Source organism: Trichechus manatus, unplaced genomic scaffold (assembly GCF_000243295.1).
Source record: "Trichechus manatus latirostris isolate Lorelei unplaced genomic scaffold, TriManLat1.0 scaffold00105, whole genome shotgun sequence".
Lineage (NCBI taxonomy): Eukaryota > Metazoa > Chordata > Mammalia > Sirenia > Trichechidae > Trichechus > Trichechus manatus.
Window position 1 is genome coordinate 5,594,749 of NW_004444041.1, and position 19,419 is coordinate 5,614,167.

The 19,419-nt window shown below is 40.4% G+C and overlaps 1 protein-coding gene across 2 annotated transcripts in view; it reads right to left on the bottom strand.

Moving 5' to 3' along the window:
- Positions 1-19,419, bottom strand: part of ANXA3 (annexin A3) — an 88,848-nt gene that overhangs the window by 18,920 nt on the left and 50,509 nt on the right. The window contains exons 4-11 of one of the 2 annotated variants that reach the window (XM_023737610.1): positions 18,735-18,829; positions 14,850-14,963; positions 10,533-10,623; positions 6,742-6,821; positions 4,864-4,920; positions 3,680-3,773; positions 1,836-1,931; positions 1,057-1,721 (exon numbers count right to left, since the gene is read on the bottom strand). In XM_023737610.1, the coding sequence (XP_023593378.1) occupies positions 1,672-1,721; positions 1,836-1,931; positions 3,680-3,773; positions 4,864-4,920; positions 6,742-6,821; positions 10,533-10,623; positions 14,850-14,963; positions 18,735-18,829 (677 nt within the window). In that variant the 3' untranslated portion in view covers positions 1,057-1,671. Of the gene's footprint in view, positions 1-1,056; positions 1,722-1,835; positions 1,932-3,679; positions 3,774-4,863; positions 4,921-6,741; positions 6,822-10,532; positions 10,624-14,849; positions 14,964-18,734; positions 18,830-19,419 lie in introns of those variants that run through there. The other variant, XM_004383116.2, reaches the window with a different exon arrangement.

A 19,419-nucleotide genomic window follows, 5' to 3' on the forward strand; every position in this document is an offset into this window, starting at 1 on the left:
AAAGGCACTGAATTGTATACTTTGAGTGGGTGAGTTTTAAGGTATATGAATTATATCTCAATAAAGATGTTTAAAAAAATTGTTGAAAAACTTAACAGTAAAGATGTTTAATTTTTTTTCTATTCTAATGGTAGACTGAAATAGAAAATGAAAGTGACATATCTTGAATATTCAATTATTTGAATTATAGGTTTTTCTTTTACTTGATAAAATGACATATATTGTAGTAGAAATTTAGAGCATAATTCAGTGCATATTTCTAAGAATGTTTCTTAGCTCAATGAGTACGAGTCTGTGTATCTCAATAAAGTTTTTCAAATATGACAGTTTAGCAAGAACAGGCAAAGTAAAAAGCAACAAAATTGATGTAAAGATTAGCAATATGAAATGGAAAAAATTAACTGGCTTTATCATTGGAACATTCTCAGAACTAATTAGGGAGACTGATTTAAATTAATTTTTTTTTTTAAATGAAAAAGAAGTTTTTTTAGTGGGGGGGCCTATCTCTTAGAAATTTAATCAGTCAGAGTCAACAGCATTTGGGTATGTGTGTGTATGCACACACGCCAGTATTTGGATAAAGAGCCCTATTCATGGCACTGAGGAGAAGGTCAGAAGTTAAGTGAAATAACATGTGTGGAGTTAGCACTTAGAATGGGTCCTGGCACTTAGTGGGTGCTTGTTCCTTGGCACAGTTTCTGTAATTTACTTTGGCATAGACTGTGTGCTATCTACATGCCTCACTGCAGCACACAGAGTGGTTGGTTTACACAGACTATGAAACCAAACTGCCTGGATTAGAATCCCATATACCATGGAATTCTACCATGGTACTCCCTGTGTAACCTTGGGAAGTAACTTAACCTCTCTGTGGCTCAGGTTTACCAGCTCTACCAAGGGGATGGAGTTAATGTGCTAACCAAAAGGTTTGAATTCACCCAGAGGCACCTCGGAAGAAAGGCCTGGAGATCTATTTCCAAAAAATCAGTAATTGAAAACCCTATGGAACATAGTTCTACTCTGACACACATGGGGTCGCCATGAGTTAGAAGTGACTCAACGGCGCCTTTTTTTTTTTTTAAACCAAGGGATAAAAATAGTACCTAGTTCATAGGATTGTAGCCATCCCAATAGCCTCCCTAAACTCTTTGGAGTAGTTTAGGATTCTGAACAATCCTGTCTGTATACAAGCACTTTACAGAAGATTTTGTTGCCTAACTCTGACTAGAAGGGTCACTGAATCTTGCCGTTGAATAGTGAGTGTCTCATTTTTTGATTGCACGTTTCTTACAAGGTACTGCCCAGGTACCTAAAAGGACAGACATCTGAGACCTCATATAACTGTGTTTTTGCCTGCTTGTTAATTGACATGTTTATGTGGGGATGGATTCCATCTGAGACTTACTTTCATTCTGACATACCACCTTGCTAACACGAAGTGGAGAAGACCTATAGCTCTGACCAGGCCTTAACTTTGGGTGGTTACTGACATTTTCCAAAAATAACCAAATATGGTGAACAACTGAATTGACTTAGGTCTCAGTGTTCAACAAAGCTCAAAAAGAAAAGGTTCAGTTCTTAAGGAGACAACAATATAAACACAATGACAAGCCAAATACAAATTTAAAAAGCAAAGTAAGACATAAAAAGATTACTTCTTGACACATCAAGTTAACAATATTTGTTGAGCATACTGTCTGTACCATGGGCTGCGCTGGGGGCTGTGGGGAACAGAAAGATGGATCAGTCATGATTCTTACAAGAAAGGAGCTTACTTTGACACTGATTTAGAACAAGTGCAAAATAACTCAGCTTCTAAGGGCTCAAGTGCTTACCTATGGCCAGCAGTAAGTCTTCAAAATGCCCAGATAATTCTCCTTTTATGCTGTCCTCGATGTCCTTCTGGCTGATATTTTTATATTCATCAAATGCTAAAAAGCAGTACCACAAACACATTTAAACCATCCCAATTGACCACACTTGAATATATTCCAGTTTTAGATTAGACATGCAGCAGATCAAGTTTAGTAGCAACTTCAAAAACTCTTCCCTTAAACCACCAAAAGTTGAGCATAGAAGTTTTTGTTTTTCTTTTCATTTCTTTTTAAGAAAATCATCCACAATAAAACTTCATAGGCCACTTTTACTGACAACCTCTCCCTGTTCCTCTTCCCAGGCTGTTAGCACTTAAAATAGCCTGAAAGGTTATAAAGCCAGTGATAAATAATTTACCTACAGCAGTGATATGGGCTATTTTTAAATTATAGTAGCACCATAGTGTGATCATTAGTCAAGTATGTTTCATCTGCTAAAGAAATCTTAATTGTTGTGCTGGGTAAATCATTCCCTAAGGGAGCATGGCCTACTTCACACCAGGGCTTCCCAAGGGGATCTCGTTAAAATGTAGATTCTGATTCAGAATATCTGGGGTGGAAATGCAAATTATTAGCAGGGAGTCAAACTGGAATGAACTGGTTCAAAGCCCTGCTTCACACCTGCAAGAAAGCATCCTATTTCCTATCTTATTTGCCCAAAAGCAAAACCTGTACATATGTCACCAAGTATACAGGCATATTTTGCAAGACAGGTACATTTTTAAAACAGAAACTGTGGAGAAAGAACTAGGGTGGGTTGTTTGTTTTTTCCAAATAAGGGGACTAATAAAGTAACTATCATATACTATAAGGAGCCCTGGTTGTTCAGTGGTTAAGCACTCAGCTGCTAACTGAAAGGTCAGTAGTTTGAACCCATCAGCCGCTCTTTGGGAGAAAAGACCTGGCAATCTGCTCCTGTAAAGATTACAGTGTAGGAAATCCTATGGGCAGTTCTAGTCTGTCATACAGGGTCACTATAAGTTGGAATCGACTTGATGGCACACAACATCATATACTATCAGCATTATTTTATAAAATCATTGTGATTTTAATGGCAAAATTAAGGAAGGACAACCTCAGAATTAAAGTCACAGTACTGTCCTTATGTTTCTTCACTTGTCCATGAACTTGGCTTAAGTTTAGTCATACACTGGGGTTGGTCTCTAGACCAGCATCTGGAAGCCAGTCAGAGGTGTTCACAGTAAACAGAGTTCCAGGCCTCTGGGTGCTGTTGCTTCCAGAATACCTCAGGGAAACATAGTGTTAATATCAGTGAGTGAAGGGTGGGTCCTTAGCAGTTTCATCTAAAAGTTGATCTGACAAGAGGGCTGTTTTATGTTTTTTTATTTCTCCCCCATTTACCTTTATATCAGAAAGAAGTGAATGTCCACCAGTATTAATGCATTAACAGAAAGTCACCAGCAATGCTCAGTTTTTCTGGGAAGTGGCTAATTTGGGAAGAGATGGGGTGGAGGCAATGCAGACAAACCCCTTCACCCCACAGGAACACTCCCTTTCTGCCCTTTTTCTTCTCCCTGTCACAATTCTTCCCCTGCCACCTATGACTCTGGATAACCTATGCAGCTTCCAGGGAAAGCAAGAGAAGTGTCAGTACTGCCTTGAGCTAGAATATAGTTTCCTCATTCTGTTTCTTGAAAAGTTTATAGATAAAACTGGAACAGCCTTTGCAATTTTCAACTTCATTTTCTAGAACTTTGTATGTTAAATCCAAAGCCATTTAAAAAAAAAAAAAACACAAAAACAAACAAGATTGTAATGTGGTCAAAAATGAATTGAGTCCATACTTAGTTTCAGTTGAGGAAAGCTCCTTAAACACAGGATCTCGGTGAATTTATCTTCATCTGTGCCCCATTTCTTCTCACCAGCATTATAGAGAATCTGTTGGACAAGGGGAGGGAGACATTATTATTAAACTGACATAATTCTCTCTCTTTTTCTTTTTTGAAGAGGTGGAATGAGAAGAGTGGGCGATTTGCTTTATTTGAGAGGTCAATGAGATAATCTATTATCTAAGTCTTTCACTTTCAGCAAACTAGAAATTTGAGAGTTGGGGTGGCAGGAGTTGAGAGAATGATGATTGCCACTAGAGAAGGCAGAAAGCTGGGGTTGGGTGACTCCCTGCTTTTATGGATTGAATTGTGTCCTTACAAAATATGTCTTGGGATATCAACCCCCTATACCTGTAGAGAAGCCCTGGTGGTGCAGTGGTTAAGGACTCTGCTGCTAACAAAAAGGTGGGCAGTTTGAATCCACCAGCTGCTCCCTGGAAATCCTATGGGGCAGTTCTACTCTGTACAATGAGATCGCCGTCAGTCGAAATCAACTGGACAGCAACAGGTTTGGTTTTGGGTTTTTCTGGATACCTACAGACTGGAGGGAGTCCTGGTGGTGCAGTGGATAACAGCTACGGCTGCTAATAAAAAAGTCGGCCATTTGATCCCACCAGCCGCTCCTTGGAAACACCATGGGGCAGTTCTACTCTCTCCTACAGAGTCACTATGAGTTGGAATCAACTCGATGGCAACAGGTTTTTACAGAATGGAGCCCTGGTAGCGCAGTGGTTAAGAACTCGGCTGCTAACCAAAAGGTCAGCAGCTCAAATCCACCAGCCACTCCTTGGAAACCCTATGGGGGCAGTTCTACTCTGCCCAGTAGGGTCACTATGAGTCAGAATCGACTCAATGGCAACAGGTTTTTGGTATACCTATAAAGAAGCCCTGGTTGCACAGTGGTTAAAGCGCTCAACTGTTAACTGAAAGGTTAGCAGTTTGAAACCACTAGCAGCTCCGCAGGAGAAAGATGTGGCAGTCTGCTTCCATAAAGATTTACAGCCTGGGAAACCCTATGGGTCGCTATGAGTGGAAATCGACCTGACGGCAGTGGGTTTGGTTTTGGTTTGGTATACTTATAGATGTGATCCAGGAAGAAGAAGAGTTAAAGGAGACATTGCCTCTGCTCTGTTACTGACCTGGGCATCCTTTTTAGCCAGATGCTCATCCACTTTCAGACTCTCATCTCTTCTGCCCTAAACAGGAAGGATGAAAACAAGGGCAATCCTTTTAAAGACAGTAGATTCTAACACTCACTCACCAATCCCTAATACAACTGTTACAAAGGACACCTGGCTGCATTTGTTTAAAATACTCTGACCTGCAGGACACTTCAGAGGTTTTTCTCCAATGAAGGCCATAAAGCAAAGAGAAAAGACTACTGGAGGAATCAAGTCATTCTGGCTTCTAGTTCTGGCTCTGCCATAAAATTTATTGGAAATCACACAATTCTCTGAGCCTCAGTTCCCTCCTCTGAAAACTCCAAGGTCCACACCAACTCTAATGTTGAAGACTGTACGGTTATGTGTGTGCCCACAAACGTTTCGGCACACTACAGAAAGACAGAAGATAGGAGGGGGGAAAGCAGGATGGCCTGAATTATTTTGAGAATTATAGGTGAACGAAGCATTTGGCTAAAACATTTTAGAAATAAATTTTTGAAACTGAAAAATCCTATTTTCAAACCATAGGTTCCTGTATGCATGTCTGATTTTTGCAGTTTCTTTTACTTATTTCTCTTCCGTGTGGCTGCTCCTTGGCTGCTATTAGTTTGCCTTCTTGTTCTCTTTCATTGTGCACTCTGCTTGACTAATTAAAATGCCAATAGTAATTGGTACTAGTAATAATAACCACCACCAGTTATTGATCACTTTCTGTGTGCTAAGTACTTCCTATGCTTTCTCTCTCTTAATCTTCACAACACTCTAAGAGTTGGTATTATTACCACTGTAATTTCACAAATGTGAAAACTAAGGCTTTAAGGCTTAAAGGAACTTGTCCAAATACACAAAGCTAACAGCATGAGATTCCAGCTCTGTTTGAGTCTAAAAGCCCGCTCTAAAGCCCTATTCTATACTGCTCCCTGTGGGTGGGTGAGTGTGCCTATATCCATACACAAATGGATGCACATCTATAAATATATATATGTTTACAGCAATGCTACATAATTTTCGTTGTGTGGGTTCAACTTTCATAAAGTTTTCACATTTAAAACAACTGACACCATAATTAGGATAAATCGTTTCCTGCTGGCATCATGCTTCAGTCTTGATAAGTAGTGTTTCACCCCTCAGGCTGAGACCATGGTTGAGACTGTAGGAGCTGTGTAAATCAGCTGAGAGACTGGTGAGCCATGGCTTAAATTACTTCCTCTCATATACACAGCTGTGAGTATATCTCATCCTTGACCTGCCCACCTTCATTACCAAAGTCCTGAGCTGCCTAAAATGAGATAGCAAGGTGTGGCCTGATTTCCTCACATGCTGATTAATGGTTTAGCAACTCTTACAAGATGGCAAGGATGAAGTTGCAGCAAGCCATTTACTCCTTACTCCTGAGACTGAGACAACCACCTCTGAAGATAATTCTTCTGTATCATGCTCCCTACTTAATTCAAACACTAACAAAAGAGAAACATATTCACTGGAGTCCAGAAGAAAATCAACATATTCTTAAAAAATGGAGACACATATAGTGAAAAAGAATAAACAATGGTTTTACATCAGATGATTTATGAGAATATTTCCTAATATATTGTGAGGTATGATCAATACACTTCTAATCCTTATACTGAACAAGATTTTTTGTTATGTCATGAGGTATATATACATATATATACGTAGTTGTGATCTTGGTTAAACATTACATTGCTTGGTGGCGATGCAAATGCAGAACGAATAATTTTACAAGGAAAATTGCAGTCTCACTGTCTCCATTTGGTTATTTTTAAACATCCTAAAAATTGGTACTGAGCATGCAGCTTATTGAGAAGTTTAAAAAATAAAATAACACCTTACATCAGCCAAAGTCAGCAGAGCTTTCCGGAAGTCACCAGATGTTTCAGAGCTAATGTCATCTCCAAGACTCTTCTTATATACTGAAACCAAATAAGAATGAAATTAAGCCTTGGTAAACTGAAAAATCTTATAAAACAGAAAAGCTTAAATGTCAACATTGACAATGATTAAGTATCTGATGAAGTAAATCTTGCTCTTTTATTTAACTTCCTGGTGCTCTTTTGTTGTGAGATGGATATCTTCTTGTAATTATTGTTATAGTGTGTGTTATGGTGGATGCAAAAGAACAGAAAGAATTACCACTTGGTATCAAAGCGTGGTCCATTTCATCTGACAACAGCACTAAAGGAGGCATAGTGGGAAAGCTAGGGTGGGAGAGCTGCTAGTTTGCTTTCCAATTTCCATTCTCTCCTTGATAGTAACAAAACCTCAATCTTTAGCAAGACGTGATGCGCACAGCGTAACGACTACATTCTCAGTTTTCCTCTTAGCTGGGTACAGCTCCATGACTAAGTTCTCGGCAATCTGAAATGTAGGTAGACATATGTGGCATTGCTGCCTAGTTTGTGAGTTGATACCTGGAGCACGGACAGCCATTGTGGACTATGAAGATGAGGGCTACACCTAAGGGATGGCATAAAAGCAAGCAGGAAGGGACTGGGTTCCTGAAAAAGTTTGAAGAATCAACCAGTCCCAGAACTGCCTATCTCCAGACTTTTTTTTTACATGTGCAAGAAATAAACTTCCATCTTATTTAAGCTACTATTAGATTTCTGTTTTATGAACCTAACTCTAATATTAACTAACAGCTAGACCGTATTATTTGGTTAAAAAAAATAAACCCCAGACATCCTATTTCCCCCTTAACAATTGCCAACTGTGTGTTCACATATTTTAGTACTGACTAGTTATAGTCCAGAGTCCCTGGGTGGCACAAATGGTTAAGTGCTTGGCTACTAATTGAAAGGCTGGTGCTTCAGAAGAAAGGCTTGGCAATCTGCTTCTGAAAGGTCATGGCCATGAAAACCCTATGGAGTGCAGTTCCACTCTGAAACACACGAGGTCACCCTGAGTCAAAATCAACTCAGTGGCAACTGTTTTTCTTTTACTGGTTAATTGTAGTCTCTTTTATGTAGCCTGTAATGTACAGTGTCCATCCATTTTCATTCTCTGTTCTGCTCTATCCCTGGGGAAGTGATTCTCTTGGAGTCACTATGTAAGTGGAGGGCAGGATTAGTATCTAACACCAGGTGGCTATTTGAACTCTGCCTCCATCATTCTCAAGAACTCTATGTATTAGTCATGTGAATGCTCGTCGTTTTAATTCAATGGAAGATAATTGTAGAAAGTGATCTGAGCTTATGTGTAAATTCAGCTACGGGGACTCCCCAAGCATGACTTTAGTACATCTCTCTTTAAGAAATCTGTAATTTTCCAAAGCAATTCAAATAGCAAAATCCACTATAAATATAAATTATTTATATACACGATAGCTTGTAGCAGGCCTCATTACACCTAATAGTCTTGATACTGTTACATCTATACTTTAGATAGAAAAAAAACAATAATAATTTAAAAACATTGGGTCAAATAGTAAAGTTCCCATTTGTTAGAATTTACACAAGTATTTCATAATTTTAGAATTAGCTAGATGAGACTTTATAAACATCTCATGCAGCCTCCCCACTCCACCCTTTACTCCACATATTTTACAGAAAATTAAACTAAAAAAAAAAAAAAAAAGACAATTATTTTCATCGAAGTTGACAGACACTTTATGCATTTTGAGGCACAATCAAGTCTAGATCAAGAAATAAGATAGTACAATAGTGCAGGAGCCTGAACTGGAAGTTAGAGTTCTTGATCCCTGATTCACTGTTATTTCACACACCGCTAACTTAGAACACTGATAAAACTTCAGCATTTAGCTCCCTATTTATTTGGACTCCATAGTGTCACTTCAGAGCCCTGGTGGTGCAGTGATTAACAGCTTGGCTGCTAACCAAAAGGTCGGCAGTTGGATCCACCAGCCACTCCTTAGAAACCCTATGGGGCAGTTCTACTCTGTCCTATAGGGTCGCTATGAGTTGGAATCGACTCAGTGGCAATAGGTTTGTATCACTGTACTGGACAAGGCATACAAGATGCCTGGTCCCTTTATGAGTGCCAAGTTGATAATCTCCTTTGACTGGTTTCTTCTGCATGGGTCACCATTTCACATTACATAACACCATCACTCTTTTACATTACACAATACCATCACTCTTTCTACAGCTGACTGGAACAGGGTTGGCATCTGACAATAGGTGGTCAGCAGACTAAGAGGTGGCCTGGTGAGAGAACTTTGCCCGAAAGTAATGTTCTGTACTAAACAGTAACATCTTGAGCCCATTAGATCCTCTCTATTAGGGAACGAGCTATACAGAAAAAAGACAAAGACACTAGAGCAACAAAGTAGACCCCCCAGAAATACTGCAGAAAACAGAAGCCAAGAATAACCAGGAACAATAAGCAAATATAAGCCTTGAGTAGCTATGATTGGTAGGAGGAGAGAAGTTACTCGGTGGTATCAAGAACAGTAGAAGCAGCTCTTTCCGCCATCTTGGAGCCTGTGAAGGCCTGCTGGGAACAGGACTTCTAAAACAGCAAATATGTCTAGGCCATGGTTCAAGGCTATTTTTGCTGACTATTAAAGTGGGTCTTCAGAACCAGAGGCAGCAACATCTCTTCTTAAAACTAAAGGTGTTTATGCCCAAGATGAAACTGAATTCTATGTAGGCAAAAGCAAAAATACCCAAACCAGTTGCTGTCTAGTCAATTCTGACTCACGGCAACTCCATATGTGTCAAAGTAGAACTATACTCCATAGGTTTTTTGATGGTTGATTTTTCAGAAGTAGATCACCAGGCCTTTTATCCAAGGTGCCTCTGTGTGGATTCAAACCACCAATATTTGGTTAGCAGCCAAGCATGTTAACCATTGCAACATCTAGGGACTCCTCTATTTAGGCAAGAAATGTGCTTATGTGTTCAAAGCAAAGAACAATACAGTGACTCCTGATGGCAAACCTGACAAAACCAGAATAATCTGGAAAAAGGTACTTCGCATCCATGGGAATAGTGGCATGGCTTGTGCCAAATTCTGAAGCAATCTTCCCGCTAAGACCATTGGACATAGAATCCATATGATGTTGTACCCCTTAATGATTTAAACTTATTGAAAAGTAAATAAATATAATTATGGGTTAAAAAAAGAAAAGAACAGCAGAAGCAGAGAAGGAGGGAAACAAAGTTACTATAATAGAAGACATCAGCACAAGGAGCAGGAGATGCTGCCTGATGCTGAGGAATGACAAAATAACTGAGCCCCCAGGGTAGCACTTTGTCTTGAATTTCTGTGAAGCTTGGCTGTACATGTTTGAGACTGTTTTCTTCCTTATCGCCTCGTGTATCATTAATCCCTATTAAGCAAGGCAACCTAGATGCAATTCTATTCCTTGTAGCCTTAAAGAGCTTAAACAGTGATTGCTGAGAGCAAAATCCACTGCAGCTGTAATATCATAAATGCAAGGTATTAATGCCATCATTATGCAGCACTTTCTAGCTTAGATCATATTCAAATCTTCTCTGAAAATCCGAAGTCTTCAGCCCATTTCAGAATGTATCCTCTTCCTGTAAGTCTTGCCTCCTTCAAAAAGCCTTGTGAAAAAGATATTGGTGGGTTTCTGGGAAAAGCAACATTGGCTCATATATATGTGGACATTACTGTACATAAGCAGAAAATAAGACTACTTGTATAGTAGGCTTGGGAGATCTCCTTCATCTGCCTGCTTGTCCTGGTGGTTAGAATTTCAATCAACGCATCTTCGTTTGTTCCAGCTCCCTAAAAAAATGAAAGGAAATCTAATTTTTAGAACTCTTAAAAAATCTAATTTCATGCAATTTAGTCCTAATATCTTACTTAATATAGATTTTAACAAGTCTTAAATAAACTGATATAAAGTCCCATGTTGCTCTAAAATAGTTTTCTAATTTTCCATATTATTTTCGTATTAAAATAACATGAATTGCAAAGTGGTACAGCCACTGTGGGAAACAGTTTGGAGGCTCCTCAAAAAGTTAGTCATAGAATTACCATATGATCCAGCAATTCTACTACTAGGTATATACGCAACAGACTTGAAAGCAGTGACTCACATATGTACACCAATGTTTACTGCAGCACTATCCATATAGCTAAAAGACAGAAACAACCTAATACCTCCTGATTAGGATTTTACTATGGAATCTTCATCAAAATGTTCAGTAATAGTAGTTGCGCATCATCTAGTTCTTCTAGCCTCATGGCAAAGGAGGCAGTTTTTTATGGAGGCAATTAGCCACACACCCATTTCCTCCTATTCCTGATTCCCCTTCTTCCTGTGCTGCTCCAAGCAAAGAGACCAATTGTGCCTTGGATGGCCACTTGCAAACATTTAAGACCCCAGGCACTACACAATGAACTAGGAGGTTGAACATAAGCACTAAACATGTTATTAGGCCAATTACAAAAGGACAAATATTGCATGATCCCACTTAAACGAAATAAGCAAATGTATAGAGACCAAAGCTTATTAGTGGTTACCAGGGGTGTGAGGGAGGAGGAAAGCGGGAGTTATTTCTTAGGGGGGCACTGAGTTTCTGTTAACAGTGGTGGATACATGATGAACGTAATCAATGTCACTAAATCATAATGTAAAAATTATTGAATTGGCAAATGTTTTGTTATATATATATTTTTACCACAGTAAAAAAAAAAATGATATAAACTATCTGGAGTTAATTGACAGAAGAATTTTCAAGGAAATTTTCTACTCAAGTGTCACGATAAATTGAATGATTTTTCAGAGAAATAGTATAAAGAAAAAAATTATGTCATTCAAGGTCAGAAATGGCAGTCTAGTAGTATTAACTCTAGTGAGCATTCAAACATACCACTATATTTAGAAAGGACTCTACAATTCTCTTGAATATTATCCTTATACCACTGCATGGGTTTAGTCAGCATTGTCTCATCTTCTTGACATAGGGAGATTTTCAAAGACTTAATAACGGGTATTATTGGGCCCAGCTGACTTGGGGACAAGTTACCCCTGAGCCTTGGTTTTTACTGAGGTCACTGAACCACAGTGTTACTCCAAGAGAAATCATTTACACGAGGACTTGATCAAATAAGGTCAATGAAGCACTTAAACCAAGGCTGAATTCCGTCTAGCAGCAGAGATTCTTAGTTGACCCCAATATATCTTTTGTCTTTCTTGCTTAGTATAGAACCCCCAATGTTTAACTTGGTGCATGGCTGACCAAATAAAGACTATACTTCTCAGTTTCTTTTACAGCTAGGCTTAGTCATATAACTAAGTTCTGGACAATGAGATATATGCAGAAGTATCATGCAAAACTTCCGGGAGTGTTTTTAAAGAGAGAGAGGGTGGATCCTCCTTTGTCCCTTGCTCCTTTCAGTTGACTGCAATGAAGATATAATGACTAGAGCTGGAGCTGCCATCTTACATCAGGAAGTATAAATCACAGGCTGAAGAATGATAGAGCAATAAGATGGAAGGAGCCTGAGTCTCTGATAATGGTGGTGTCACCACATCCAGTTTTGGACTGCTTATTTGGATTTCTTATTTGTAAAAGAGAATTTTTTCTAACACTTGTAGGCAAACCAAATCCTTACTATTAACATCTGTTTAATTCTCTGCCTTTGGGGTGGTCATAAAAGTGTACTGCTCTGGGGACATCTAGGTCAATTGGTGTAACAAAGTTTATTAAAAAAATGTTCTGCATCCTACTTTGGTGAGTAGCGTCTGGGGTACTAAAAGCTAGCGAGCAGCCGTCTAAGATGCATCAATTGGTCCCAACCCACCTGGAGTAAAGGAGAATGAAGAACACCATGGACACAAGGGAAGTATTAGCCCAAGAGACAGAAAGGGCCACATAAAGCGGAGACTGCATCAGCCTGAAACCAGAACTAGATGATGCCCGGCTACCACCAATGACTGCCCTGACAGGGAACACAACAGAGAGTCCCCAATGGAGCAGGAGAAAAGTGGGGTGCAGAACTCAAATTCTAGTAAGAAGACCAGACTTAATGGTCTGATTGAGACTGGAGGAACCCCAGACAGCATAGCCCCTGGACTCTCTGTCAACCTAGCACTAAAACCATTCCCGAGGCTAACTCTTCAGACAAAGATTAGACCGGACTATGGGACATAAAATGATACTTGTGAAGAGTGTGCTTCTTAGCTCAAGTAGATACCTGAGACTAAATGGGCAGCTCCTGTTCGGAGGTGAGATGAGAAGGCAGAGAGGGTCAGGAGCTGGTTGAATGGACACGGGAAAGCAGGGGTGGAAAGGAGGAGTGTGCTGTCACAGTATAGGGAGAGCAATTAGGGTCACATAACATGTATGCATAAATTTTTGTATGAGAGACTAACTTGAATTGTGAACTTTCACTTAAAGTACAATAATAAAATAAAATAAAAAAAGATTTTTAGGAAGGGATAATATTAAGTTATATAGAAAAAAAAAAAGTGTATTGCTCAGATCTCCCTTCCTGAGAATCTGTTGCAAAGAATTCAGTTGGCCAGTAGCCTCCAATTGCCATACACTTGGATCTGTCATAATGTTCTCACCAATATCATGCTTTTTCCAGGCTGTTCCTAGTCAATGATGAGCACAACAGGGGTACCGGAGCTGGGCTGTTTTTGCCCAACGGGGACCCTTCCAAAGAACAATCTTTGCTCAGGGGCTCCTCATCAGCCTGCCAAGGCTATGTCAAGAGCTTCACTATGGACTGAGGCTCTTCCTTTCCTAGCCCCCTCCTTCTCTCTCTCCTTTCACAGGTGTCAGATCTGCATTAGAGTCTGAAGACTCACCCCACCTACCCTGTTCCCTCTTCCCCTTTATATTTCAGAGGCATTTGCCCCAATAAATCTCTTGCCCATCTAATTCTACCTTGCTATCTACTTCTCAGATGATCTGAACCAACACACCCATACCTCTTCCATAGAACTTCTACCCCTGATAGGAAGGTAGAATATGGTTATACTCAGGCCTAGACTCCCTTATTTCCTTCCTTCCCTTAGCAAATATGTATTGAGCACCCACTTCACTCCAGGCCCTGCTTTAGGGACAGAGGGTACAGAACAAGACTGATGAGGTTCCCTGCTGTAATGGAGGTACCATTTAATTGGACAAAAATAAATAATTTTAAATAATAAGTGCAATTAAGAAAATAAAACTGAGTGAATTATTATGTTCCAGAGAGAAGGAACATAACATATAAAGACCCCAAGGTATCTTAGAAGGTTCAAGGGTCAGAGAGAAGGTCAGTGTGGCTGCAGTACTGAAGATCGGGGGAAGAGGGTACTTTGTAAAAAAAGTCACAAAGGTAGGCAAGAGTCTGACTGTCTTGGGTGATAAAGGCCATGATAAAGAGTTTGGATTTTAAGAGTTCAAAGCCATTGGAGATTTATGCAGGCAAATAGCATAATCTTATTTAATGTAATAAAAATAATTTTGGCTATTCTGTGAAGACTAGATTAGAGGTGGACAAAAATGGAGGCGAACAGACCAGTTAGGAAGCTATTGAAATAGTCCAGTCAGAAGATGATGGTGGTTGGCCTAGGATGGTAGCAATGGATTTTGAGAGAAAGGAACACATTTGGGATAGATTTTGGAAGTAGAGCTAATGGACTTACTGAGATTTTAAGGATAAGGGAAAGCAAGGGGTCAAGGACAATAAGTTTTTGGACTACGCAATGGAGTTGATGATGATGCCATATACTTTTAATGACAACAAACTAGAAAATTGGATTCTACACGGCAAAAAGCAAACAAACAAAATAAAGATATGAGAGGATCCTTTTGTCCCAGGAAGATTCAGGTTCAAAGTTCCACAACTACTCTCTATTTCAGAGTCATTCCAATTGGAAGGCACAGAATTAAAATGCCATCTGTGTCTACCATACTTACAACCGTATCTAAGTGTGTACTGGAAGAAAGTAACTGTTTCTGAAGACATAGTCAAATCCTGGGCAGGAAAGGCTTGTGTAGGGCTCATACCTTCATGGATTTCTTTAGCTGCTTCGCATCGAACACTGCTGGTAGAGTCACAAGGGCCACCATGGTACGCTTAAAGTTGCCAGAGAGATCACCCTTCAAGTCATCTTTCAACTCCTAAAATAAGAAATCCCGAAAAGGAAAGTATGAAATACTTTTTATTTCTTTCTCTAAAGTCACCTAGTGAAAGATGAACATATGTATCAAGATCAGATGAAAACGTGCCCATCCACTGGGAATAAACAGAAATGTCAAAGATATCTCTATGGATATTAATCTGCATTTTATGATTATTTCAAAACTGTTCTGTTTCACAAAAGGCTTTTTGCAGGAAAGCCAAAGGAGGGAACTCCATGCATGCCACAGTTGTTGTTGTTGTTAGCGTTGTCAAGTTGGCCCGACTCATGGCAACCCCATGCCTAAGGGAACAAACTGCTGTCTGGTCTGGTGCCATCCCCATGATCAACTGCAGATAGGATTATTGTGATCCACAGAATTTTCACTGGCTGATACTCAGAAGTAGATTACCAGGCTTTTCTTCCTAGTCCATCTTAGTCTGGAAACTCTGGAATTGTGTGTGTTAATATGCACGTCCTGTGTCCTCAATGTTCTCAATACTTGGGTTGGGGTGAGGGAAGAGGAGGAAGGGTCCTCATTAATGCACATCTAGCTTCAATAGTAGATGCCCTATTCCTGGGTACCTTCCTTCTCAGTGACTGCCAAAGAGCTCAGGAGAAAAAAGGAGAGGGAGGACAGTAGTTGGTCACTAGCCTCTGGTGAGAGCTTGGAACTAGGAGGAATCAGGAGTAGTTTTCTGGCAAGAGCAGTAAGGAATCCTTAAGTGTAGCAATGGGGTGAACATTAGTTACTGATATTGTACTTTGGCACTGTTTTCACACAGTACATAAATCTGGTCCATCTCGCCTGCTTAAAGATAGGCAACATGGCTTCTATTTTCAATATTCAAAGGAATGTTATGGAATGCTTTCCCCCCACCCCAACCTGCTCCTGAAACAGAGACTGGCAACCTTCCAAACTGCTACACCAATATAGGTACAGATCAACACTTACCACACCACTGAGGGGCACAGCAGGGCCATGGCCCTGCAGAAACAAATGGAATGGAGCCAAGTGTCCCTAGCTCTGTTTCCATCACCACAGGGAATTTTCTTTTCTAAATGCTGAAATCCACTACCATGTGTCCTCAACCCAAGACTTTGCAACTGAACTTAATTTCACAAGCTCTCATTCTACCCCACTGTGAAAAATGGTTATTTTCCTTAGCCTTCAATGTTCCTCCATATTCTGGAAATGCTGAATGGTCAGTGATCATTCGTGTTCCCTATACACAAATGCACTGCCTTTTCCAGAAGCTTGGCAATTCATTTAATTCAACAAATATTTATCGGAAATCTGCTCTGTGCTAGGCATTTAAAGGTGAGGCAGACACAATCCTTACCTCTAAGACATCATGCCCTAAGGGGAAAAAGAGACATATCCAAAGACAAAATTTCAAAAGATTATATTAAGCATTTGATAGAAGAAACATAGAGATGGGTGGCTTAATGGAGTCTAGGGGTTAGGAGGGAAACCCTGGTAGGTAGTGGTTAAGAGTTCATTTTCAGGAGATGATACCTGAGCTGCCTAAGGATAGTCACTGGACACTCTCATCTCTCACCTCGACCACCCAATAGCCTAAATGGTCTTTGCTTCCACTCCTCCCCTCTGCAGATCATTAGCCACAGCAGCCAAAGCAACCTTCAAAGATATAAACTGGATAATATTATTCCCCTGCTTATAAGCTCCTCTGGCTCCCTATTATCCATAGAATAAAATCTAAACTCTGTACCAAGACTTCAAGGTCCAGCATGTTCTAAACCTCTCTTCAAACTCATCTCCTCCTTCTGCTCCCTTTCACTCTCTACACTCCCACCCTATTGGAATTCTTTCTGTTTCTCAAATATTCTGAGCTTGTTTCTGCCTCAGGGTTTTTGCATTTGCTGTACCGTCTGCCTGAAATGCCTTAGTTAACAACCCCTCACAGTCACATTTCTTCACCACCTTATCTAATGGACCCATTATCACATCACTCTATTTTAATTTTTTATAGCACTTATCAATAACCGAATTTATTTTATTTACTTGTTTATTACATTTCTAATAGAATATTAGCTCCATGAAAGAAGGAAATATCTGTTTTTACACTGTTGCACCCCAGTGTCTAGGATACCTCCTGACACCGTTGTTGCTGTTGCTGGGTGCCCTCCAGTCGATTCTGACTCATAGTGACCCTATATGACAGAGTAGAACTACCCTATATGGTTTCCTTGCCTGTAATTTTCATGGGAGCAGACTGCCAGGTCTTTTCTCCTGTGGTACCACTGGTGCGTTTGAACTGCTGACCTTTCAGTTAGCAGCTGAGTGCTTAACCACTGTGCCACCAGAGCTCCTTCCTGACTCCGTAGCACCCAACAGATATGTGTCAAACAAATAAACTGTGTGTGTGGCGAGGACCAAGTCTAATTCATTCTTACACAGTTTCTTGTGCTTAATGAGTTTTGATTTGTTGAATGAATTAAACATATAATTATATAAAGATTTTAAAGTTGGAAGAGAAATTAAAGATCATTTAAGACAGAGTTTGTCAGCCTTGGCATTGTTTACATTTAGGGCCAGTTACCTCTTTGTTGTAGGGGGCTGTCCTGTTATAAAAATGGCATGGGGGCAGTGTCTGACCTCCTCTAACTTCACAAAGGAGAAAGAGAACCGAGATCAACAGCCCAAGGGTGATTCCTGTTAGGTGGAGGTCAGACATGCCTCCTCTCTCCTCTCATGGCACTCTCTACTTCTCTGCTGGGTTTGACAATTCATTGCAAAGGCCACCCAGAACTCACAGGCAATACTCACGATTATGGGGTTTATTAGGGAAGTAACAGGTCAGAATTCAGGTTGAGAAATGCTCAGAATACAGTTCTTCCACCTGGACTGCCTCTTCCCAGCTGTGCTTGCAAGCAGCCTCTCTGGCCCTCAGCCTCTGCTCTCCTTGGGCAAGTGTTACAAAGCTCTTTTGGCTTGCCAGTAAGTGCTCAGAGGTACTCTACTCTGCTAGCAAGCCACCTGCCCAAAGGCACTCAGCCTTCTCGCTTCATCGGTCAGGAAGCCCACCACGCCGTCTCCTGCTGTCATTTCTCTGCCACTGTTTTTTGAGCTCTCTCTCTCTCTCTCTCTCTCTCTCTCTCTCTCTCTCTCTCTCTCTCTCTGTCTCCTGGTTCCAGAAGCTTCTCAGTGCAGGGATCCTGGGTCCAAAGGATACACTCTCCACTCCTGGCTGTTCTTCCTTGGTGGTGGTGAGATCCTCTCTCTCCCACCTCTGGGATGGATCATCTCAAGCCCAGCAGTACGGCAAAAGTGACCAGTCCCTTTGGTGGGCCACAATTACCTTATCTGCACAAGCCTGCCCAATACTCAGGTGGGAGTTAGAAGACCATGGCGAGAAACGCCACACTAAAGCGATCCATCGCACCACACCTGTGCATTACAGAATGTTTAGCAGCATTTTGGCCTAGATGCCAAAAGCATCCTTCTCCTCCAAATGTCTCCTGGCGAGCAAAATCACCCCCGATTTAGAAGCATTGATCTAAGGCAACCTTTCTTGTTTTACCGGTGAAGAACCTGACGCCCAGAAAGTTCAAGTAACATGCCCAAGGTCACTCAGCCAGTTAAGAGCAAAACCAAGACACAGATTCCAGGCTGTTGAGTGGATACACAGGGTACTTTATGCTACACTAGGTGTGAAACAAAAGATCTACGGGCATAATCACGTGGGAGCATCTCTGATACATGAGTGATTATCTCCTTATTGGCTGTGTTATGTTAATCAAAGTGTACCTTTCCATATGCTGCTTGATATTCCTTAACAATCAGCTGCCTCTGTGCGTTCGACCTTTCCGTCAGAATGCTGATGAGCGTTTTCTCATCGGTTCCTAAATGAAACAAAAATCGTTTTACTCACCATCAACCCAAAGATGCTCAATAACTGCTCTAAACAAAACAAAAATGATTAACAGGCTGAAACAACTGCAGAGAGTAAGGCATTTTAATTTTAATTTCCAGGTTCTTAGCAGGTTGGACTCTTTATTTCTTTGTTTTTGGGGTTTTTTTTTTCCCCCTTTATTTATTTATTTTATTGGACTGCAGGTGAAGGCTTACAGAACAAATAGTTTCTCATGAAACAGTAGTACACATACTGTTTTATGACATCGGTTAACAACGCCACATGTCAACCCTCTCCCTTCTCGACCACTTTTTTTTTTTTTGGTGAAAACATACATAGCCAAAGATACACCATTTCAAAAATTTCTACAGGCAAAGTTCAATGACATCTACTAAGCTGTTCCAAGTGTGCTGCTATTCTCACTTTAGATGAAGGCTTACAGAACAAAATAGTTTCTCATTTAAGTTAGTACACATGTTGCCCTAAGACAATGGTTAACAACCTCACAACACATCGACACTACCCTTACTCAACCTTGGGTTCCCTATCACCAGCTTTCCTGTCCCCTTCTGCCTTCTG